The sequence below is a fragment of the Acinonyx jubatus genome, chromosome B4 (genome assembly GCF_027475565.1).
Source record: "Acinonyx jubatus isolate Ajub_Pintada_27869175 chromosome B4, VMU_Ajub_asm_v1.0, whole genome shotgun sequence".
In the NCBI taxonomy this organism is placed as follows: domain Eukaryota; kingdom Metazoa; phylum Chordata; class Mammalia; order Carnivora; family Felidae; genus Acinonyx; species Acinonyx jubatus.
Genome location: NC_069387.1, coordinates 45,023,776 through 45,048,256, shown reverse-complemented (window position 1 = coordinate 45,048,256; position 24,481 = coordinate 45,023,776). Strand labels below are relative to the sequence as shown.

General features: G+C 47.0%; 1 protein-coding gene across 4 annotated transcripts in view; it reads right to left on the bottom strand.

The window, feature by feature from the left end:
• The window catches only part of BCL2L14 (BCL2 like 14), a 36,999-nt gene that overhangs the window by 8,178 nt on the left and 4,340 nt on the right, over positions 1-24,481 (bottom strand). For 3 of the 4 annotated variants that reach the window (XM_053225834.1, XM_015061704.3, XM_015061703.3), the window contains 2 exons: positions 6,140-6,576; positions 1,466-1,639 (listed from right to left, as the gene is read on the bottom strand). In XM_053225834.1, coding sequence (XP_053081809.1) covers positions 1,466-1,639; positions 6,140-6,576 — 611 coding nt within the window. Of the gene's footprint in view, positions 1-1,465; positions 1,640-6,139; positions 6,577-14,244; positions 14,464-24,481 lie in introns of those variants that run through there. The other variant, XM_027035580.2, reaches the window with a different exon arrangement.

Genomic DNA, 24,481 nt, shown 5'->3' with positions numbered 1-24,481 from the left:
CTTTCAAATTGATTTATTTGATTAATCTTATTTACTAATATGTATACTTTGCACGCTGTCTTTACAACAAAGTGAGGTATAAGTAAATACACTTACGGAGTGCTCCCACTCCAAAGGCTAACATGGCAGGTAGAGAGAGAGACGGCTCCTGTTGGTGTGTACATGGGAACGGGGGACGTGGAGTATGATTTTTCTTATCTCAAAACATGCTAACCACCCAACATGAGGAAAACGGTCATGGCTCCGGAACGGAATCCAGACAGAGAAAAGCCAGTTACTGATACAGGAGTGCTTTTTTTGAAGTCATGGAGTCCTCATGTGTGTTCCAGATAAGAGGGAAGGAGAGGCCAGGAAATTAATCCAGCCCATCACCTCCCAGGAAGGCCTAGCGAAAGGCAAGGGAAGTGGGAGGTCTGAGCCTCAAATCACCTGGGAGGCACCAGCACGCGGGTCTCCGTGGCCCGTGTGTATGTAGTTTTTATCTGCCCCCGTGGCCCCTCTCTCTGGGAGTCACCGTAACAAGGGCCGGCATTTCTCACGTGCACAGAGGAGACGAGCATCGGCCTGAGGCTGGTTCAGGGGCAGCTCTCCACACACAGGGGATCACAATAAGGTGGAGGCACTTTTTAGCACACTCAGAGGGGCCTCTTCTCTTCCAGCCCCGGAAGGGGTAGTTTGCGGTCCCAGCAATGCGGCACGAGATAGGCGACATCACCGCTCCGCTTGCAGGCCAGGCAGCCGCCGCCACTTGCGCCTTGTACTTGGGCTACTGCAATCTCCGGGCCGCCTCCCCTCCGTCCCACCCCTGGGCTGGAGTTTGGGGAAGGAGGGCCACGAGCAGGGACAGTCGTCAGTGACGGCAAGTGGGACTGAACTTCTCTTCCTGTGGCACGTGGTTGCACTCCCGTTCAACTCCAGAATTCCTGCACATCTGCTGGGAACTCCTGGTCCTCGCTACGGCTGTGGCTTTGGTGACAGCTGACCCCCCCCTCTGGTCACTAGTTCTCGCTTCTGCTACACGTGGTGCGCCAGACCTGGTGTCTGACGACGCCCTGCTGTTTCACGGGGCCACGTTGTAAGCCCCTGGGCCCGTGCTCCGTCCGTAACCTGGGCATTCCCAGGAGCACACCGGTCACCCACAGGATTAAATCCAATAGCGCATCTCCCTCGGTGGACAAGGTTGAGCGGCAGCTTCGTGCTCCCCCTCCCCCCCGCCCCCTCAGCAGGAGGCTTTGCAGTTAGCACTGAGCTTGGCACGTTGCTTCGGTCTGTTGGCGCACTGCCCTTGCCTGGGCCGGTCTCAAGAGCGAAAGGTCGGGGCCTCCAGCAGCCTGCTGTCCTGCCCTCGGCCCAGGGCAGCAGACACCCCTAACTGCAGAGCCCTGCTCTGACCAAACCCACAAATGCATAGCTCTGCCTGGCGGACACCCGGCCCGACGACCCAAGCACGTGGAAGGGGGTTTACCTTTCTTAGCACTGGGCGCTGGAAGCTGGAAGCCCTGGCGCTGGATGAACGGATGGACAAAACTGCCTTTGGACTTGCGGCTTCCCGCCTGACCGTGGACCTCGTCGGCTGGGGGCCAGGAATGCACAATTTCGGCAACGCGGTTGGCAATGGAAACGACTTGGGGGTCCTCAGCTGAAACGAGACCAAATGGTGCTGAGCGGCCCTTCCCAGAAGAACTTGGTCTAGCTCATCGGTATGCACGGTCGCCCGAAATGAAAAGCCCAGCCTAGAGGGAGAGGAAGCTGCCCGGGGACGTGTGTGCGGGGGAGGCCATTCTTCAGAAAGCTCTGGCAGTTGCCTGGCAGAGGCTGGGATGGGGGAGGAGCACACAGAGGAATGATTGCCACCTTGAAACAATTGCCCTTCTGCACCCTCTTTTTGAAGTCTTGCAAAATTAGGGTCCCCTTTCCCCTTTGCAAGGGAAGAAACACAAAAGAAAGTGCTTAGTTCTTTGCTTGAGGGAATCCTCATTATGCTTTTATTTTTATTCTTTTTTTTGGGGGGGGGCATTCTTTATATCTTGGGAGAGCTGGCCCCTACGTGCAGAGGAGGGCATTCAAGAGTTTGACAAGCCTTTGGGGGTTGGTCACTGAGGAAAGAGAAATATCCCTGCTCTCAGACCATATTCATTACTCAAGCCCATTATCAAGTCAACACTGAACTCCCCTTGCTCTTAAAGTGACACGTCTTCTCTCTCCTCCCGGTCTAATGGGAAACATCCAATTAACGCTGATAGGTACACCAGGACACATAAAGTGCAGTCCATGGCTTTCAAGAATTTATAATCCAGGAAAAGAAGTATGTATTTGCACACATTACTATAGAATAAAGCATATGGGGGCATGAAGGTTTAAATATCCTAGCCCCCTGAATTAAAGGCCCCCTGAAGGTCCTAGCCTGTGAAGGGACGAGTCAGCTCCGCTTTTCGTCAGGGATGGGGAGGGGGGGAGCAGGTGGTATTGCTGAGTTATTTGGGACTAAAATTTTCATTGTTGATTTGTCGCTAAATTCTTAAGTTTTAGAAATGTATGCAGCTCTGTCTTTGATGCCCTACGGAGCCCAAGTAATATTTGGAAAACGCTATCCCATTCACACACTTGAAGAAAGCAACACAGTGGGGTTTGGGCCAGAAGGTTGGGGTGCCCAGAGGAATTCCTGGGCTTTGTAAATGAAGATGGCTAAGAGAGGCATAGCCTGGGTCCCAGGAGGGATCCTGTCCCATGCTTTGACATCCTACGGAGCTGCCAATGTGACTTCTGACTCTCTGTCCCTGGATTCCTCCACAGTATGGGAGTTTAGTGCTCCCCCTTCACCCTCTGGGCATCACTGGAAGACCATGGGAACTAATGCTTTGTCCACAATGCCTTCCTTAAAAAAAAAAAAAAAAAGGTATAATGGTTTCCTTAAAAAGCCATATTTTTCATGTTTGGTTCACAGGGTTCAAAAAGAGATAATAAGGAGTGAATTGAGAGAGAAGTATTGGAGAGTCAAGGAGAGAAGGATGGATGCCTTTCTTCCCGTTTTAACAGCCAAACCAAATATATACTTTCCACCTTATTGCGGCCCAACCAGCCTCCTCTCTTGAATGCTGGCCACCATGGCCCCTGACAAGGAAATGGCAAGAGGCTGGGTCCCAGAGCCTCTTGTATCTGGGAGCCTTCCCTTGTATCGGCAGAAGATGGGGACTTTTTTTCCCCCCTCTGTAACCTTGTGCGGCCTGTCTGGGGCGATCAGCGCATGGCTCTTCTACCAGAAAGCCACACTGTGCCCATCTTGTACTTGAAGGAGGCAGATGGAGGCCCCAAAGCCTGTCCCTCCTTATCCCCCAGCCCCCATCATGTGGCAGGGCGATCAGGAGACCGCTGGCGGCCTGGGAATACCCAATCTGACTCACCTGCTTACAGTGCATTGCTTTCTATGAATTGGTGGGCACGGAGGGAGAGAGGCAGGTGACATTCGTGCAGGGAAAAGTATGAGCGAGTACATTTAGACTCAGATGAACCAGCTCTAGCTAAGATGCCCATTTTATTTCTTTATTTCTTTATTTTCTTCCAAGTTTGTATTTAAATTCTAGTTAGCTGACATATAGTGTAGTATTGGTTTTGGGAGTAGAATTTAGTGATGGATCATTCACATACAACACCCAGTGCGCATCCCAACAAGTGTCCTCCTTAATAAGATTCCCATTAATTAAAATAAATACCTAAATTTTAAACTCTGAGGAAAAAAAAAAAAGATTCCCTTCTTGTTGGAGTCGATCTCATCTGATAGGCAAGGGGGAATTGGATGGGGGTGGGGAGAGGACAGAAAGGCCGCCTGTCCTTTGGGGTCTATTTTTGGGGGAGGTGATGTCACTATAAGAAGAGCAAGAGAGCACAGCCAGAGGACTTGCCATCCAGCCTTTGGCCTGAGGCATTTGTTTTGTGGATGCATGTATTTATTTATCTTAAAGTTTATTTATTTTGAGAGAGACAGAGACAGCGCCAGTGGGGGAGGGGCAGAGAAAGAGGGAAAGAGAGAGGATCCCAAGCAGCCTCCATGCTGCCAGTGTAGAGCCTGACTCAGGCCATGAAACCATGAGTAAACCAAGAGTGAGATGCTCAGCCGCTCAACCGAGGCACCCAGGCGCCCCCTGGAGGCATTTGTTTTAAAGAGAAGGGGCAGGGTGTTTCCCTATGGTTGAGACTGCTACTTCCTTCCCAGAATCCATTTTCTTCCTACTTAGCAAGTGACCCCTGAAGTGTCACAGGCAGCAATGGGCTCAGCTGCACAGACTACATTTCCCAGCCTTCTTGACACTAAAGAGTGGCCAGTGAGATGTAAGAAAAGTTGAGTGCAGTTCCAAGAAAGCTCTCTAAAACGGAACTGAATTATCTAGAAAAAGACACCCTTTTGTTCTCCGCCCCCACCTCCCACCACTTGCTTCCTCTTCTTCCTGTCTGAAATGGAGAGACGATGGCCGGAGTCTCAGCAGCCACTTTGGAATATAAGGTGACTTTGAGGTTGGAAGTTACTAGCCTAGGGATGGCAGACTAGGAATCATTCCACATTTAGCGAATCCTAGCTGTGGACAAACAAGGGTTCACGGGTCAAAGACCCTGGGTTTGTAGTTTCTAAGATTGGTATTGACGCCATTTTTCTACTTCCTAAGACCTCTTCCTTCTAGACTTTGATCTTGGGACGTAACCTTACAGTTCTCACTTAAGCCTGGGTCCGGGTCCTGGAAACAGCAGCGAGGGCTAAATTGTGAACTTCAGTTAAAAGAACCCAGGTGACACCAGCTGCTAGGCTCTGATTTATGCGTGGTAAAATAGAAGTAGAACATGAGACTCTCTTGAGTCACATCCGATGAAAAACCAACAGACCACCCACGTAATTGACCAAATAAGAAAGCGGGCAAGAGAAGTGTTGGAAGGGAATATACACCGAGTCTAAGTGTCTACAGCAAGGCCTCCTTGGGAAGTGACCGTTTCTACTATTTTAGAGCTATCTATGTCTATATAGAGATCTTAGAATTTTAGTAAATAAAAAAGGTCAAATGACACTTCAGTGTTACCAAAATACAGAATGTCATTTGTCTCGGGAAACCAGAGGATTAAGGTCTGTAAAAAGTGCCTCTGTCTCTCGGAAAAATCCAGAAAAGTCTATGTAGGTGCGTCCACAGGGTTCTGTAGGCTCCAGAGCTCAGCTACCATCCCCAGCGGGAGCTTGTTGTACCCATGGCAGGGGGGTGGGGTGCAGAGAGGAGGAGTTCCCCAGATAACCTCACCCCCAACTTCTCTGGTTCTAAAATTTTAAAGTCCAGCGGGAAATAAACGTTTCCTTGATCATCGTGAGGGATAGAAAACGACCCAGCGGGGGTTGATTCTCCAAGTAAGCCGGGGACTGTCACAGCGTTTTAAAATTGAGACATTACTGCCACCTGTTGACTAATTATTGACAATTTACCCCAGCCATCAAGCCCAGCAGGAGTGGGCGCTTCTTTTAAAATGTGGGCAGCGGGCACTGGGCACTGCTGAAAGGGAAGAAGATACTTATGCCGAAGCTTGTCGACGGAGGGTAACTGTATGCTAAGGCCCTTTGTGAAAATGTTCCATTGTCCTGAGACAAATGACAAAATGTATTTTGTTCCACTGAGGGGAAGGTTTTGTCAAAATGCTTCTTCGTTGTGTGTTTTCTCCCCCCAGAGGGCCTTATACTTTGAAAAGTATTTTTGCATGCAGCTACCAGATCTTTCCATCCACCCTAAGAGGTAGGGAGGGTGGGACACCCCAATGTACAGATGGAAACAGAGGCCCAGAGAGGTGAGCCGACTTACCTCCAGGAGTGTGGCAGTCTCAACCCCTGTGTAGGGCTCCTTGGCACAGAGGATCGGGAGTTTGGGCAGCGAGCTTATTATTAGGCAGTGGAGCCAGAAAACCTGTCCTGTCACCCTTTGCTGCCATTCTCTTACTTCCTGCTCGGTCTTGAGAAAAGCAGGGCAATTATTATTGAATATCAATAAGTGGGGAAACTGAGGCACAGCTGCGTGCCCTCCCTCAGCCCACATTACCAGCGGGGAGGAGATGGACCACCAGACACACAAAGAAGGGGAAGATCTTGCTGTGGGAGAGAAGAATCCCCAAATCCTACCTTCACGCTCTCTGTGCTGTCCCATGTTAGAAAGGGACCTAGCCCTTGAATGACTGGGACCGTGAAGCTCTGGTATCGCCTGACCCTCCAAGCGGGCCGTAGGCGGGCTCTGTTCATTTTCCTCCTTCTCTACCACTCCAAAGAGTGCTCTCCAAGATGACTTTTTCTTGCCCAGGTTTGTGGCCTGCTCAGGGGATGGGGAAGTTCTCCAAGCCCATGACACTTGTGTCCACGAGTCGTTTGCTGGCCAACTCCCCAGTCCTCTCTGGGACAAACTTCTTGTTCTCGGCGGCCTTGGGGAGGAGGCAGCCGGCGGGTTCTTGAAGACGTGGTGTTTGGCGTAGAACGCCAGGATTTTGAATTCTAAGCTGTTTGGGTCGTCATCGTCCAGGGGGATCTCCTCCAGGTCCCAGGCACTGGTGGCGCACATGGCGACCCTGCAACAACAAAGTCCACACGTGTCCTTTGACCTGTGGGCGCGCTACTCTCTGTAGGTCCGGAGAGGTGGGTGGAGTGCCGCGAACATTCCTCGAGCACCTGTTCTGTCCAGAGGCAGGGAGGCATCGGACGCGGAAAACGCAGGGTTCTTTCTGAAAGCACAGCCTCAGCGACAAGGGAGAGAGAAGGCACAGAGACAGCTCCACACGAAGAGAGTGGGCGAGGAGCCAGATCAGAGGTGCAGGTAGCCAGTGAGGGGACGGGGGATGGTGGGGGTGGGGAACACCTGCCCAGAGAGGGCAAGCGAAGCCTCTAGGACACATAGAGAGGGTTTACGTGGGTGGGTGGGTATGGGGGCTAAGAACAGGGTGGGCAGAGGGCAGACCGTGGTGGAGTTTAGGATGTGTTTGTAGAGTGGCGAGAGGGCTGACAGACACACGTAGGCGCTTTGTGAGCAGCTGGGGTTGAGGGATAGAGGGACAGTAAGTGAAATGGCAGTGGGGCCAACTATGGGGGCCTTTGAACCTGCGGCTAAAAGCTCTGCCTTTTCTCACTCTGATCAGTCAGTACTTCCCAAAAGGAGCCTGAGACCTGAGACCTCAGAAGGCAGTCAAAGGACTTCCTGGGGAGGGTAGTTGGGCAAAGGGGGAGGCTAACTCAGGAGGGAAATAACTGGGGTCTCTGACCCTTCCCATCCTCTCTTCCTTCTTCCTTTACCGTCTCCACTGGCTTGCATAGGTCTGCTTCTACCTCCTGCCATCTTGGGATCCCAGGTAAGACCCGGGGGCGCCTGGGTGGCTCAGTCAGTTAAGCTTCTGACTCTTGGTTTCGGCTCAGGTCATGATCTCATGGTTCGTGAGTTCGACCCCTGCCTCGGAGCCTTCTTGAGATTCTCTCCCTCTCTCTCTGCCCCTCCCCCGCTAGAGCATGCACTCTTGCATGAGCGCATGCTCTCTCTCTCTCTCGCTCTCAAAATAAATCAATAAATAAACTTAAAAATGTCTCATTTGAAAAAAATCCTGCTATTTTTACAGCTTTGAAGAGCACTGATGGAGGCAGCAGAGAGCTTTTCAAAGTTTTGGTGGGAGAGTGATATAGTCACTGGCAGGTTTTGGGAAGATCAATCCGAGCACTAAGATGATGGAATGGAAGGATTTCATCTTTATTTCTGAATGAATAACTGGACATGTATAATAAAATGATTTTCTTCAATTAAAGCTTTCATGAAATATCACCTTTTTTGGTTTCCTGCTAGGAAATAATTTCATTTTTAAAAAAATGTTTATTTTCGAGACAGAGAGAGAGAGAGAGTGCTCCTGTGCATGAGCAGGGGGAGGGGCAGAGAGAGAGGGGAAGAGAGACTCTCAAGCAGGCTCCGCACTGTGAGCAAGGAGCCTGACACGGGGCTCAAACTCACAAACTGTGAGATCATGACGTGAGCCGAAATCAAGAGTCAGACACTTAACAGACTGAGCCTCCCAGGCGCCCCTAGGAAATAATTTCTTTTTTTGCAAATAATATACTCTGTTTTCTTCTGTTAGATGTTAAGGATTACATTTTCCATTTTGTTCCTGATGCCGGAAAGTGCTGTCCTCCCATCTCATTGGATTACAATTTCATAGGCAGTGGCTGTACTAGAAAACGGCACTAGAAAACGGGCTTCTCACTCTGACAATCTGGAGATTTAAGCTTAACTCCTGGCCTTCCAACTGACTAGCTGTGTGACCTGGGACAGGTTACTTCACTTCTCTGAACCTGAATTTCATGTAAGTAAATTAAAAATAAGAAATCATCTTGCAGGGATATTGTGAGGCTATAAGATAATGTATGAGAAGCCCCACCAGAATCTGACTCAAAAATGGTGGCTATAATTTTTTGTCTAGTACAACTGTTATTCCCCAGGCCCTCTGACTCTGTTCTTGAGGTGGCTTTTAATCATGTTCCCTTCCCTCCATGGTCCTACTTTGGCATGGAAGCTGGTGATAATAAGTAAGCTGTGGTGATATTCACGGGATCCACCGGCCTATCTATTCCTCCTTTTCTCTCCATTATTTCCTCTTCTAGCGAGACGAACTCACAAAGAAATGGGACCCTAACTGCAGACAGGGTTTGAGGCAGTGAGACAGGGTACAAATAAATTGTCTGGAGGCTGATGGTTGGGGCTGGCTCAGCTTCTAACGTGCAATGTTCTTGGACAAGTCACTTAATTTCTTTGGTCCTTCGTTGCCTCATCCAATATTCTCCACTTTTCCCAAAGGTTCTACTGTTTGAAGGAGGTGTAGTGGCTGAAATATCTTCCCTGCCTGCCTGCCAGTGCTTCCTGTTTCCACCTTTGTTTCCTCTCTTTTATTTGTGAGAGGCTGGTACAGAAGCCATTCATCTGAGGAAAGGCCCCTTGGCCTGAGAGAGCAATGGCCCCTGTCTGGGTGAGTTCTGACAGAAGCGAGGCTGGGAGGGGCTGCAGGGGGCTGTGCCAGAACATCAAGGTGCACATGGAGGGGACAGAAATGGATTTCCCAGGGTGGCCAAGGAAGACTTGCTAGATCTGAACTGCCTCCTACACACACAGGCGTAGTTACACGACTTCTGAGCTCCACACACCTGCCTCAGGTAACTGAACATGAGTAAAGCTTGAGAGCTGTGGCATGAGGTAGGGGTCAGAACCACTATGCTTCCTCCTCCCTTATGTGTCCTCATATCCCTGTCCTATTCCAGGCTTTGACAATCTTTCTTCCCTCACCATCTCCCAATTTCACAGTCACGTGATGCACCACAGTGAAACTTTTGCTGTCTGGAGTCACTTCAACAACTCCACAACGCACATGCTCCTTCCCGCTGCTTCTCCACCTTTGCCTCCCCCTGCCCCCCATATTCCCGCCCTCCCCCGCCACATGGTCTCAAAGGTCAACTGTTTGCCTCTTCCTGGTGCGGTGTTAGCCACCCCCCCCCCCCAAGTAGGATCCTTCCCCAAGTTTGTCTAGATGTACTCTTTCCTCCTCAACAGAATATAAACCCCATGAGGGCAGGCATGTCTGTGTGCTCTTTTGTCTCAGCCCCATGCCCAGTGCCTACAATAAAGCCTGGAGCAAAAAGGCACTTGACAATGGCTTGTGGAATGTTTTTTCCTATTTGGAGACAGACTGGGTTCAAATCCTGGCTCTGCCACTAGCAGTCATGTGACTTGCCTCCATGCCTCAGTTTCTCATGTTTAAAATGGGTGTGATGACAGTACCTATTTCATGCCATTTTGGAGATTAAATTAGTTAATATTTGTAAAGCATTTAGAATAGAACTTAAGTGTTTGAACAAGTGCCTGGATAAGTCTTTCATTAAAGAATATTTATTTACTTTGGGCAGTGCTGCTTTAGTTAAGCTCCAAGGGGGTTTCAGATGGCATGGGGAGAGTGCGGCATTTGCAGTGAGGAAGAGAGATTGGAAAACTGCTTTTTCACTTATTGGTAAAGGGTCTGAAGCGAATCACTAACCTCTCTGAGGTGTTGTTCTCCTATTTATAAAATATGACTCATAGTATCTAACTCATTGACCATGTAGGAGGACTAAATTACAGAGTGAAAATCCTTAAAACAAGTGGTGGTCCGTACAGAGTAGTGGTTTACATGCTGGCTTCTTTAGAGAACCTAGGTCACATGCTGGGTCTTCTGCTTATGAGCTGTGTGACTGGGCGCATTTCTTAATTTATTTGTGCCTCCATTTTCCCATCTGCAAAATGGGGATTAGAAAAAAACCCTACTTAGGGGCTGACTGGGTGGCTCAGTTGGTTGAGTGTCTGACTCTGGATTTCACTTTGGGTCATGATGTCACAGTGGTCATGAGGTGAGGCCTGGAGCGGAGTTGAGCTCTGCACTGGGCACGGAGCTTACAGAAGATTCTCTTTGTGCCCCTTCCCCTTCTCGCGGTCTCTCTCTCAAAAAACAAAAACAAAATAACGAAACAAACAAACCCACTTTGTCAAGTTTGTATGTGGATACAAAGAATTAGTGTGTGTAAGTCACTTAAAATAGTGCATGGTAGATGATAAATGCGCAAGAAATATTGGCATTATTATTTATTACAATTATATTTTTTCATAGGTTACCGTTTTGTAAATAAATATTAGTGTTTATAAAAGCAACCTCATCAAATGCAGCAATCAAGAAAACTAGTGACATACAAATATTTGGCTTAGCACAAAAGCCACCCTTTTATACACATATATATGTATATGGTGTGTGTGTGTGTGTGTGTGTGTGTGTATAAAGTATATATTCTATAAGATATGAAGACTGGAACCTGGCTGGCTTTCCCAGCACCAAGCACCATGCCTGACACACGTAAGTTCTCCATGAATATTTGATGAATGAATAAAAAATGATTATAGAACTGCCAGATAAAATACAGGACATCCTATTAAATTTGAAGTTCAGATAAGCAAATATTTTTTAGTATAAATATGTCCCAAATATTGTATGGAACATACTTATACTTAAAACAAAGTATTTGTTGTTTATCTGAAATGCAAACTAAATTGGACGTCTCGCATTAAAAAAAATTTTTTTTTTTGATATTTACTTTTGAGAGAGAGAGACAGAGCATGAGTGAAGGAGGAACAGAGAGAGAGGGAGACACAGAATCCGAAGCAGGATCCAGGCTCTGGGCTGTCAGCACAGAGCCCGACGCGGGGCTTGACCCTACGAACCAGGAGATCATGACCAAGTCAGACACTTGACCAACTGAGCCACCCAGGCGCCCCTGGATGTCATGCATTTTTATGCAAATCTGGCAACCGTATGCATGTAAGAGGTTGAGAACTGAGGTAAAAGTAAGTGACCGAGATGGACCAAGGGAGAGAGTGAGCAGCCTGAGAGGAGCAGGAGAATAAGCCAGAAAGAGTGAGGCAAGAGCAGGATAGGTAGTCAGAACTGGGAGAGCCCACTTGGTGTGGCAGGAGGTGAGCTCAGGCAACAGCCCAGAGCTGGACTGTGTCCGGAGAGAAGTGATCAGGTTTTAAAATGGAAGCTTCCTTTTGAATTGGGCCGCTCAGGATGGCTCTGGGCAGGGAAGGCACTCAGGTCCTGCGGGAGCTATGTCCTGGGTGGGAGAGTGAGTCCTCTCCTCAAGCCATGCTATGCTTCTGAAGAAACCTGCACGTAAGTTAAAAAACCCCAAACCTTTCTAACGTAGTGGGACGGCTTTAAAATTGTGTGTGTGCATGTGCACGCGAGCGTGCGTGTGTGCGGCACTGATTGAGAGAAGTGGGGTCTGACCTCTTTATGAAAAGAGTTTGCTAGATGCTGACTCAGGAGCAAGATCAGAAAAGGGGAAAATTACTGAGGTCAAGATGGTGCACCCAGTCTTTCCATGTGGAAGAAGAGATTTTTGTCGTGTTACAAGCTAGAAAGGAACGGAGCCCTTGGCCCAGCCAAAGGGCAAGTCTGAAAATGAGAGAGAAGCCGAAAGCATCACAGGGCTCAGGTACTGGCCCGGATGAGGCAGCCCTACGGTGGGGGGGTATGGGAGGTGGGGAGTGGGTAGGTGCTGTGACCAGCGCCTGCAAAGCACTGGGCTAAAATAAAACGGCGGAGACATGAAAGTGTCAGTTCAGACACGTTAAATGCATTTGACAAGCGTAGGGTCTTGCCCTCTACTGATCCTCATTGTAAACGAAGGGAAAGCCGTTAACTTTATAGCTAAGGCTTGTTTTAAAGCAGGATTGCTTAGTGTATCACCTGTTGGGTCCCTTCTGCTCTCAGCTATTCCTGTGGAAAGTAAAAGCCCAACTTTTTATTTATCTATTTTATTTTTTTTCAATATATGAAATTTATTGTCAAATTGGTTTCCATACAACACCCAGTGCTCATCCCAAAAGGTGCCCTCCTCAATACCCATCACCCACTTTCCCCTCCATCCCACCCACCATCAACCCTCAGTTTATTCTCAGTTTTTCAGAGTCTCGTATGCTTTGGCTCTCTCCCACTCTAACCTCTTTTTTTTTTTCCCTTCCCCTCCCCCATGGGTTTCTGTTAAGTTTCTCAGGATCCGCATAAGAGAGAAAATATATGGTATCTGTCTTTCTCTGTATGAAAAGCCCAACTTTTGAATTTATGGAAACTCACACCATAAATATTCTGCATGTCGCCGAAAGAAAGCCCTGGGTGCCCCCTCCCCCCACCCCGGGCTGGTTCAGAGCCTGGACTGGGGGATCGGCTACACGGTAGGACCCGTGAGGCTTATTCTAACTCAGTGACTCAGGATCCTCAGCCCTGCTGGTCCACCCTCGGTCTATATCCACTCTCCTTATCCATAACAAACCACGGCAAGCCTACTTTCACAAGCAAGGTCCGAGAGCGTTGGCCTCTCTTCCCTCTCTTACGGGTCCTCCCTCCCCTCTCCCCTCCTAAATGGCCAAAGTCCCCCGGTGTCCCCTCTCCCTTTGGGAGCTGCTGCCCAGAGGGCTGTGTGGGCGGCACTGTATGTGCAGCTGGGAAGTCCGAAACTTCGGGAAGGTCCTCAGCTCTCCTCACCAGACGGACACGCTTCTGGGGATTTTTAGCGGTGGATTCACTGCTGAGGCTGGATGTCACTTCCCTCCCCGTGGCAGGTAACGGACAAGCACGCGTGCCTCGTGGTTCCGGCACGGAGGCTGCCGTGACTGGTGGCCGAAGCGAGCCCGACAGCGTTGAGCTCAGTTTGCCGCGTGCGAGTCTGCGCGGTGCCAAGGCCAAGGCCGTGGAGGGCTCAGCCCACGAGCCCACTTCCACCAGCTCTGGATGTACAGATGAGGCCCAGGAGTCACGCGCGCCTGTACACAGACGCTCATCCCCCAGGGGGTTCCCAGACCTAACTGTCAGCTGAATTTTGTCTGGTTGCCTCGAGCCTTCCCTTCGCACCCTGTGGCCCCTGTGCCCCCTGTGCCCTTCAGAGGCTGTCTTTTCCTTCCTCCCCGAACTCCAGACAGTTTTATACCTCCATGCCTCTCCCCTGTTTGCCATCTCCGAGGAGGACACGTTTTGCAATCCTAATGGTGAAATGAGCTAAAAATATCTTCACTTCCCACAACAGAAGGGAACCTGAGAGACAGAGCCTTAGAGCACTTCAGTTATACAAAAGGACTGAGGCTCTAACAGGGCAGGGGGTGGGGGTGGGGGTGGGCTCGGACAGGAGGGAGCTTTCTAGAAGGGAGGGAGAGGGATTTCCCATTTTACCTGGGCCTTGCCAGTGAGGGTCTGCCAGCGCTAGACTGCGGTGCCCAGGACCCTGGGCGCAAACCTGGGGATTCCCGTCCTCAGCCCCCTCCCTGCTCTAGGAGACAGCACCTCCGTGGGCGCTTGGCCCCTGACCGGCTGTCACGCCATCACACACCTTGTCCTACAATGAGAGAGGACTGCATAGTGTTACACGTGATCCAGCCAGTTACATATGCGTTACTGAGCTATTTCAAACCTTCTACAGCAAAGGAGAAATGAAAGAGAAACCTAATACATCTTTTTCTCTCCTTTTTCTGGAAACCCCAACAAACTAGATTCTTCGCTGTCATTTGGATTCCGAGTTTACAACTTTTTAAGAAACCCAGCAAACCTCTCCCCTGGTTGGATTTGCCTCCTTAGCAAACCCAGGACTGAAAACCCAGACTGGGTCCTCCTGGGAACACTGGTGCCCCCTGGTGTTACCTGGGAACGCAGCTGTCAGTGGTTTTTCCTGCTTCAGGTCAGGTAGGCAGCAAGGTATTTCTGTACCTGAGTCTCTCTCCACAAAACTTAAGAGGAAACGTTCACCCAGTCTTCTTGGCTTCTCATTTAGGGAGGCTCATGTGATCCAAGATCCCATCTGGCTGTAGCCGCTTCAGGTTTGGGACTAGTAAGGCTGAAGTGAGGCTTACGGAAGGACTACACTTCCTGGTTAAGCCCTGCCCCCAGCTTTTTAACTGAAGGAGGGGTTGACCTTTGCCCATGCAATTTGACTAAAAGTAGTTCTACCTCCTTTATCAAAAACTCTCACTGCCCTTTGGGGCAATTAGGTGGGTGTTTTCCTGATAGTTCTGCAAGTTCTTTACATTTCATCAGGTTAGCAAATGTTTACTGACCACCTAATATGTACGTGACAGCTATTGTAATGCATTTAATCATAACGACACTGAGAAGCAGGTGTTATGATTCCCATTTTACAGATGAGGAAACAGGCTCAGGGAAACACGCTGTATTTTGCTAATGGTCCCTGTCAGTTGAGCTGAGATCTGAACCCTGGCTCTCCTAGCCTCACACTGTATCATGTTACTTCTCCTCTGTGACTCAAAGATTATATTTCAAATGGAACCACTGGCAAGGCTTTAAAAACTGACTCTAACCCCAGCCATAGAAGCCACAAAAGTTCATTTTCCCCCACAATTTTATTTTATTACTATTTTTTCAACGTTTATTTATTTTGAGAGATGAGTACAGAGAGAGAGAGAGGGGCAGAAAGAGAGAGAGAGAGAGAGAGAGAGAGAGAGAGAGAGAGAGAGAGAGGCAGAGGATCCAAAGCAGGCTCCATGCAGAGCCCGATGCAGGGCTCAAACCCATGAACCATCAGATCATGACCTGAGCCAAAGCCTGATGCTTAACCAACTGAGCCACCCAGGCACCGCTCCCCACCCCCTTTTTTTTTCACATTTTAAAGATAGAATTCCCTATGTATATGAAAGAAGAGAGTTAAATATGATTTCACATTCTATCCAGATTCTTAACTGAAAGAGACATTTATGGCCATATGTGTGATCTTGAAACCTTGAGAGCTGGCCAGTAAAACAAGAAGATGAAGGAAGTATGAGGTGGGGAAAGAGGAATTAAGGCTAATTTCATAAAAGTGAAGGAAGAATTGGCCGTTTAGATGTTAGGCAAACAGGTCCATGAGAAACAAATGGACGGTGGTTATGGGAAAGTTAGTTCTATGGTGACAAACTGAATTTTAACCAGAAAACTAATGTTTATTGCACGTAACGTGTGCTAGTCTAGCTAACTTAAGGAGTATTAAAATATTAAGAATGGTTTTTCTTTTTTTTTCTTTTGAGAGAGAGAGAGAGTGCACATGCGAGCAGAAAGTGGGACAGAGGGAGAGAGAGAGAGAGAGAGAGAGAGAGAGAGAGAGAGAGAGAGAGTCCCAAGCAGGCTCTATGCTCAGCATGATGCCGGGCTCCATCCCAGGACCCTGGGATCATGACTTGAGCCAAAATCAAGAGTTGGACGTTCAAACAACTGAGCCACCCAGGAGCCCCTAGAATGGTTTTTCTTTAAAAAAAACAAAACAAACAAACTTGGTCTTTTTTTTTTTAAGAATAGTCATTTGAAACAGTTCAAGAATCAACAATTGCATACCACCAATAACTAAGTCACATGTTACAGACTACAGTTGTTATTGGCGTTCAGAGTTACATAACTGAATGACACTGGCTTCAGAAATGACTTAGAATCCCACAAGGTCTTGGCAAGGTTAAGTACAAACACAAGGAAGGGGCAACTGGCACAAGGAGACAGGCTCATTGAGGACAGAGAGCGTCCATTAATCATTCAACCTGGCAACTCCCATAACAAGCTAGCACATAAAGGGATGGGACTCAAAACTTGTTATATATGAAAAAAAAAAAACAAAACCAACCCAACCCACATTTCTCCCGATTCTAAAAAAACACAGCGTTGTAGAACACTTGTAAAATGTAAAATAGCATAGATAAAATAAAGACCATCATGATCCAGTCATTCAGTGATCAATGTTATTAAAAATGTGGCTTATTTCCTTCCCTCTATGATAATAACCTCTAGCTACCTCCCAAGCGTCTGCCTGGCCCTCTGCCCTTCCCTTTCTCACTGCTTCCAATTACGCACTTCTCCGAAGGCACCCTTGCAGCTGGCTGGACAAAATGACCTCTACCCTAAATAATCATATCCAACCGGACAAGAAGTGGATGGTCTACGACCCAAGTTGGGCCAATTCAATTCCGTCTGCCTGAAATTTGGAATTGTGTTACAGAGAGTCTAGCTACCTCCACTGGGTGTTTCATTTGGGAGGTCGTGTTTGGGTCCTGTGCAGCAGAGGAGAAAAAGCTGGCAGGCAGAAAAAGCGAGGAAGGAACTAATCAGGAGAGAACTGGGGAGAAATAAGGAGAGAAGCAATAAGCAATAACTGAGAGCTCTCCACTGGCCACCTGGAGGCTGGGAGACTCCTCCCCCCCCCTTTTTTTTTTTTTTTTTTTTTTTACTCAGCTGATTTGAGTGTTTCTTTCAACCAGAAGGATTCCTGAACAAACACAATGTACATAGTTTTACATAGTTAAGAGGTTATCATAGTTTTGCGGCTTGCTTTTTTTTTTTTAAGTCGGCTCCACACCCACCGTGGGGCTTGACCTCACTCATGACCCTGAGATCAAGAGCCCCATGCTCTACCAGCTGAGCCAGCCAGGCGCCCCTATGACTTGCTTTTTGCACTTAACATCTATCATAAAGTTATCTCCCTACCAACAAACGTATTTTGTAAATAGAATATTCAAGTTTTACTTATTTATTTTGAGAGAGAGAGAGAAAGTGAGAGAGAGAGAAAACACGAGCAGGGGAGGGGCAGAGAAAGGGAGAGAGAGAGAGAATCCCAAGCTGGCTCTGATGTGGTGCTCAAGCCCACGAACCGTGAGATCGTGACCTAAGCCCAAATCCAGAGTCAGACACTTAACCGACCGAGCCACCCAGGCGCCCTGTAAAGAGAATTTTTAATGGCTGTGTAAGTCCAGTGAATGGAAGCACTAAGATTATTCAACCAGGCATTTTTAAGATGTCTATTTTCACTGTTATAAATAATGTTGCAGAGTATAGTTTGCCCATATTTTTTGGCAAACTGTATCTTTGCCCATATTTTGTATTGTTTATTGAGGAATGACTCCTAAGAGTTGAATTATTGGCAATGGATATTTTTGAAATTGTTATTTTTATTCTCAGTTTGCATTAATTTTGGATTCTGGAATTTATTTAAATTATTGTGGGAAATATGTCCAAGGGAAAAATCCCTAAGTGTTTGGATGTATGAATAAAAAGCTCATCATCATGGGCACCTGGGTGGCTCAGTCGGTTAAGCGTGCAACCCTTGGTTTCGGCTCAGGTCGTGATCTCATGGCTCATGAGTTCGAGCCCCACATTGGTCTCCATGCTGACAGCACGGAGCCTGCCTGGGATTCTCTTTCTCCTTCTCTCTCTGACCCTCCTCTCTCTGTCTCTCAAAATAAATAAACTTAAAACATTTTTTTTAAATAAATAAAAGTGGAAAAAAATAGCTCATCCTCAGGAAAACTTTGGGGTTTTTGCCCATCTTTGTAAGTGAGTATAGAGTGACTATCAAATAAGAGTTGAAAGTCCAGATGTGCAGATTTTAGAGTGGATAACATACTCCTCTGGGGCTCTGACTCTCATTCTTAATTCAATCTCAATGATGAAACTGAATGAAATATGTCTCCTTTGTTAAACTCATGCCTATTTTATTATTTTTGGTGCTCCTGTAAATGGGATATTGCAAATGGGATTGTTTTTTTCATTTTCTTTTTTCAATAGTTAATGTTAGTATGTAGAAATGCAACTGATTTTTGTATATTGTTTTGTATCTGAAACTTTATTGAATTCCTTTATTAGGTCTAACAGGTTTTTGTTTGTGTAAGTTTATTTATTTTGGGAGAGAGAGCATGTGAGAAAGGGAGGGGCAGAGAGAGAGGTAGAGAGAATGCCAAGCGGGCTTTGCACTGTCAGCAGAGCCTGATAAGGGGCTCGAACTCATGAACCATGAGATCAAGACCTGAGCTGAGATTAAAAGTCAGACATCCAACTGACTGAGCCACCCAGGTACCCCTCTAACGGGCTGTGTGTGTGAGTGTGTGTGTGGTGTGTGTGTGTGTGTGTGTGTGTGTGTGTGTGTGTGTAGTCTTTAGGGTTATAATATGTCATCTACAAACAGGGGCAATTTTACTTCCTCTTTTCTTATTTGGATACCTTTGATTTTTTCTTCTTCTTGCCTAATTGCTCTGGCTAGGACTTTGAGTATTATGTTGAATAGAGTGGCTAGAGTGGGTATCCTTGTCTTATTCCTGATCTTAGGGGAAAAGCTTTCAGTTTTCACCATTGAGTATGATGTTAGCTGTGGGTTTGTCATATTTGTCCTTTATAATGTTGAGGCATGTTCCTTATGTACCCAATCAAGTTGAGAGTTTTCATCATGAAAGAAATCGAATTTTGTCCAATGTTTTCTCTTCATCTACTGAGATGATTGTATGCTTTTTATCTTTCATTTTATCTGGTGTGTCACATTGATTTGTGGATGTTGAGCCCTTCTGGCATCCCTGGAAGAAATCCTACTTGGTCATAGTGTATTGATTCTTTAAATGCATTTATGAATTTGTTTTGCTAATATTTTTTTGAGGGTTTTTGCATCTATGTTCATTAGGAATATTGGCCTTTAATCTTCTTTTCTTGTAGTGTTCTTGTCTGGTTTTGGTATTAGGGTAATGTTGGTATTATAAAATGAGTTTGGAAGTGTCTCCTTGTCTTCTCTTTTTTGGGAGACTGAGAAGGATTGGTATCAATTCTTCTTTAAATGTTTAGTACAATTTACCAATGAAGCCATCTTCATTATCTTGGCTAGGAGGTTTTTGAGTACTGACTCAATCTCTCTAAGAATGGCTATTGGTTGGGGCGCCTGGGTGGCTCAGTCAGTTGAGCGTCCGACTTCGGCTCAGGTCATGATCTTGCGGTTAGTGAGTTCGAGCCCCGCGTCGAGCTCTGTGCTGACAGCTCAGAGCCTGGAGCCTGCTTCTGATTCTGTGCTCCCCCTCTCTCTCTGCCCCACCCCTGCTGTACTCTCTCTCTCTCTGTCTTTCAAAAATGAATAAACATTAAAAAAAATTTTTAAAAAGAATGGCTATTGGTTGTCCCCCAAACCTTTGTGATTACCCATGCTCTGTTCTTAGTGGCTCCCAGAACTTGAAGGTGTGCCAAAACCTGTCAGTGTCTCAAAGGGGAGAATCATAGTTTGCATCTAGATTGGACGCCAAACCCTCTGGCAGCAGCTGGGAAAGTATATAATTAGGGCCCTTCCAGTAGAAACTGGGAGATGGGCTTTTTTGCCTGCCTCCCTCTACACTGGACCTAAGTATATGTCTGCGAAGGTGGGTTGTTGGCTATAGTTCTATGGGATTTGTGAGTGCAAGGCCTGTTGGCTTTCAGAACCAAGTGATCTGGAGGCCTGTCCTTGGGTGGCATCTGCAAAAGCTAGGGTGCCAGCCATGTGTGCAAGTTCCTTCCAGAGAGATACTGGTGATTTGGAGTGGGCTAAAGGGAGAAGGCAGAGGCAAGCTGTGTTAGCTATCAGAGGGGGGTGACTTGGCAGCCCAGCCCTCAGGCAGCAGCCTTAAAAGTTGGGGCCCTAGATGTGTTGACAAGACCCTTCCAAGGAGACGCCAACAACTTGGTTTTATTATTGGAGCCAGTAGGAGAGAGAAGGCTGGGGAAGTGCCCACCGGCTCTTTCAGGCTCCAGGAAGGATTGCAGTTCGCACTTAGATGTGTGCTAATTAGAAGCAAGACCCTCAGGCAGCAGATAGTAAAGTGTGCACTCACTTTCCTGGGTGAGACTCAGAGATGAGAATTTGTGCCTGTTCCCTCTGCTCTGAGCCCCAGGGCATAGACACAGCAAGTACTTGCACGTCTGTTAACAACTGCTTCTTTGTTTGCTATAGTTGTGTAGATGTATTGTTCTGTTCAGATGCTATGTAAGCCCCAAGTTCTAGCCACCCTTTTGAGTTACTCATCACTGAATTTCTCCCATGTGTATGTAAGCTATATGTGTGAATAAACTTGGCTTTGCTTTTCTGTTGTTAATCTGCCTTTGTCTAATTTACAGGGTCCCAGTGGAAGTACCCAAGAGGCCAAAGAAAGGGTTTTTTTTTCCCTCCTGTACACCTGCAAGGAGATCCTGTAAGTTGGGGTTAGAATGTCTGAGTGAAGACAAACCAAAAGAATTGAGGTGGTGTTTTGGAGGTCTTGCTATGACTAGAGGGAAGATGGATGGTGCTTTTGGAACAGAGATCACAGTGGCACAGAAGCAGAGTATAGTTGTGACAGCACGTTTACAGTACCGTGGCTTTTGCTAAACACTCCTGATAAACAAGGAGAACCTCGGGGCACCTGGGTGGCTCAGTCGGTTAAGCGTCCGACTTCAGCTCAGGTCACGATCTCGCGGTCCGTGAGTTCAAGCCCCGCATCAGGCTCTGGGCTGATGGCTCAGAGCCTGGAGCCTGCTTCAGATTCTGTGTCTCCCTCTCTCTCTGCCCCTCCCCCGTTCATGCTCTGTCTCTCTCTGTCTCAAAAATAAATAAAAAACGTTAAAAAAAAAAAACCAAGGAGAACCTCATACTTGATGCTAATGTCATCACTCAAGTCAAAGGAGGCAATGGTGATAAATTTTGCTTACACTTGACTCTTGCACTTGGCAGACAGGAACTGGTTAGTCTCCTAGAAGCAATGGGAACCCTGGGAGAAAGAATTAATGTTGACCCTAGTGTAGAATTTGTGATCATGAAGATAGAATTCTGGCCTAGCCAAACATTGCCTTGTAGGCTAAAGAGAGGCAGGTTTTCATGGCCACAGGCTCCCACAGGCGTAAGGATGACATCTGTAATTTACCCAGACTTTATCAATGATTCCCTCAGCTATGGAATAGGTACTTGTTGTTATAACCATGTTACAGATGAGGATTTTGAGGGCACAGGGAAACTGAGAAAAAGTGCCTCGTGTAACCCAACCAGTGTGGCAATGTCGGGATTTGAGGGAGCCTAGACCACCAGGCTTCAGAGTTCAGGAAACGAACCACCGAAATTGACTGTCTTCTTAATACTTAATTGTGTGGATCTATCCCTGATCATCGATGTTTTTCAATCATCTTTTTGATTTTCTGGACTCACTTTTACTGCTGTTGAGCTTGGTATACAGAACAAGAAGATTGGTGTAGATGAAAACACGGAGGTTTTGAAGTGGATGAAAAGGTATTCTTGGATATGCTTTCAATGGAATGCTGGAACCTTTGGACATTATTTGATTTTACAGATGTGTGCGTCTTTGCTTGCTTCTGATGGGGTTATTTTACAACTCTGTAGAGACAAAAGCTGACTTACAGGAGACTGATAGTAATACAAAGTGTTCCTTCCATTAAAATGCAGATGGGCTCCTGTGGAATGGGGTTGTTAATTGTCCTGTGGATATTGACCTGTTTTTCCAGTTTGCCTCTATTTGTCAATTTATTCCAGCATTTAAAACAATTTTTTTTATGTTGATTTTTGAGAGAGAGAGAGAGGGAGAGAACATGAGTGGGGAGGGACAGAGAGAGGGAGACACAGAATCCGAAGCAGGTTCCAGGCTTTGAGCTGTCAGCACAGAGCCTGATGCGGGGCTTAAACCCATGAACCATGAGATCAGGACATGAGCCAAAGTCAGACGCTTAACTGACTGAGCCACCTAGGAGCCCCTGTTCCAGCATTTCTTAACTGACTATAAATGCGTGGTAGTTTAAGTTCTCCTTTGAACTGGTTGTAGTATTATACCAGTCCCACCAACCATTAATGAGGTAAATAAAATATTTGACACATATTCTTTTGTATTATGTGGAAGTTGAAGAAAGATTCTCTATGACCACATTCTAGCCAGGCTCCTCTGAGCCCTTTTTTTGACTAGGCCTCAACCTTGGCCTATAAAGACTTGAGTGAAACACTAACATAATTGCCAACAGCATATGGCCACATCCCTACAGTGACCTTAGCTAGGCCCCCTTAAAGTGCCTGCCTGAGAAAACTCAAGGATCACAAAAGAACTTAGTTTGTTCGAGACAGCACCTGAGCCCCGGGCCCCTGTCTGCCAGTGTCTGTGGGAGGGCAGGAGCCTAACAGACCCAGATGGTTTCACATGGACTAGACCTCCTCTCTTGTAATTTTTCACTCTGTTCTGCTCTCTGGGTCTCTACTCCATCCTCCCTTTAAAATACACATTCACCCTGTGCAAATCCAAGCTTAGTTCAGTTCACGGTGGACTCTTTTCCCTATTGCAATAGTACATTACTATTTAAAATCTCCTTACCACTTTACCTAGGGCCCAGCTTTGTTTATTTTACCTTTGAAAAAATTATCTCCTAACATTGGTTAAAATCACTTAATTCTCTGCACTTCATGTTCCTTTCAGATTCCTCTTTAATTGTCTAATTGAGAGGCATTGGGATAGAGGTCTCAAGGTTCTGGTATTGGTTGTTTTTAATGGCTTAGTTAATAACTCATTTACAAATAATATAGTACCATAAGGGCTCAGGCTGTGTAGGCAAAGAGTTTGGAGCTGAATCCTGATTCTGCCTCTTATTGGGTAAGTAGAAGGGAATGATCTGGAGAAGGAAGCAAAGGGAAGACATTTGATTTTGAGGTCAAAAGGAAGTCCTTACATGAGCTCTCACTTTAAAAGAACACACATAGGGGCCTCTGGGAGGCTCAGTCAGTTAAGCGACCAACCGACTCTTGATTTCAGCTCAGGTCATGATCTCACAGATCAAGTTTGAGCCCTACATTGGGCTCTATGCCGACAGTGCAGAGCCTGCTTGGGATTCTCTGTCTCCCGCTCTCTCTTGCCCTCCTTGCTCTCTCTCTCTTTCTAGAAACAAATTAACATTAATGGGCGCCTGGGTGGCTCAGTCAGTTGGGCGTCCGACTTCGGCTCAGGTCATGATCTTGCGGTTCGTGATTTCGAGCCCCACGTCAGGCTCTGTGCTGACAGCTCAGAGCCTGGAGCCTGCTTTGGATTCTGTGTCTCCCTCTCTCTCTGCCCCTCCCCTACTTGTGCTCTGTCTCTCTCTGCCTATCAAAAATTAAAAAAAAGTAAAAAAAAAAAAAAAGATGAACACATATAAAAGGTGTCCAAAAAAGGTGTTAAAAAGTTATTCTGTCACTTGTTAAAATGATAAGGTAGACGAAATTCAGGACTAGGTACTGAGGTTCTGCAGTAGGGCAGGGACATTGGGCTTAGCTCTTAATTTAACAACAGGCAAAGTGGGACTTCCTAGTGGAAGGGGTCAGTGGATAGAAAATTGCCAAGAAGAAGAATCACGAATAAGGGGGAACCTGGCTAACCCGACCTGATAGGGTTCCTGCTGGAGGCAGGTCAGGGCGGCCAGATGTCCCCTGGGGGATGGCGGGGAAGGAAGAATCTGGTCAGATATCAAGGGGGATCTTCTATCAAGGGTGGGAGATTCTGGCTAAACTGACCTGAAAGGATTCTTGCTATAACTGGACTCTGGGAGAGCATACCCAAGGATGGGGCCCTCAATGGGCTCAGAGGAGCCTGGCTGAATGAAGTTCAGGCAAGAAGAGAGTCTTTGTCAGTGGCTAGGACAGAGGGCAAATACAAAAGAGGGGAACTGGCCTGGAGTGAGGGTCAGTCTCTGCTGAGGTTCTTGAAAATATTAATGGCAGAAGAAAGGATTTTTTTTTTTTTAAGATTCATTTCCAACAACAGAAGGGAGAAAGAAGACTGAACCATTCTGATTCAATTGGACTTCTCTCTTCTCTTACCAAGGAAAACAGTCTCAGTTGGAAGGGTCTGAGGCAAGTTGAAGTTTTCAGTCAAGAGGAGATGACAGAGGTGTGTTCAACAGGGCAGGGAGACGCAGGGCCAGTGTTGAGTGGAGCCTGATGCCTGGAGATGATTTGCGTAGTTTTCAGGGAGCTGGCATGCCTCCCAAAGCTTCACCTGTGGTAATTTCCTGCCAAATCCTACACCGCGTTAGTAAAAGGATGATTTGTGAGCTGTTAGAATGGGGGCCTCCGCGTGTTCGCTGAGAGGCCATCAGGGCAGACTCATCCCATCTCCCACGGGGC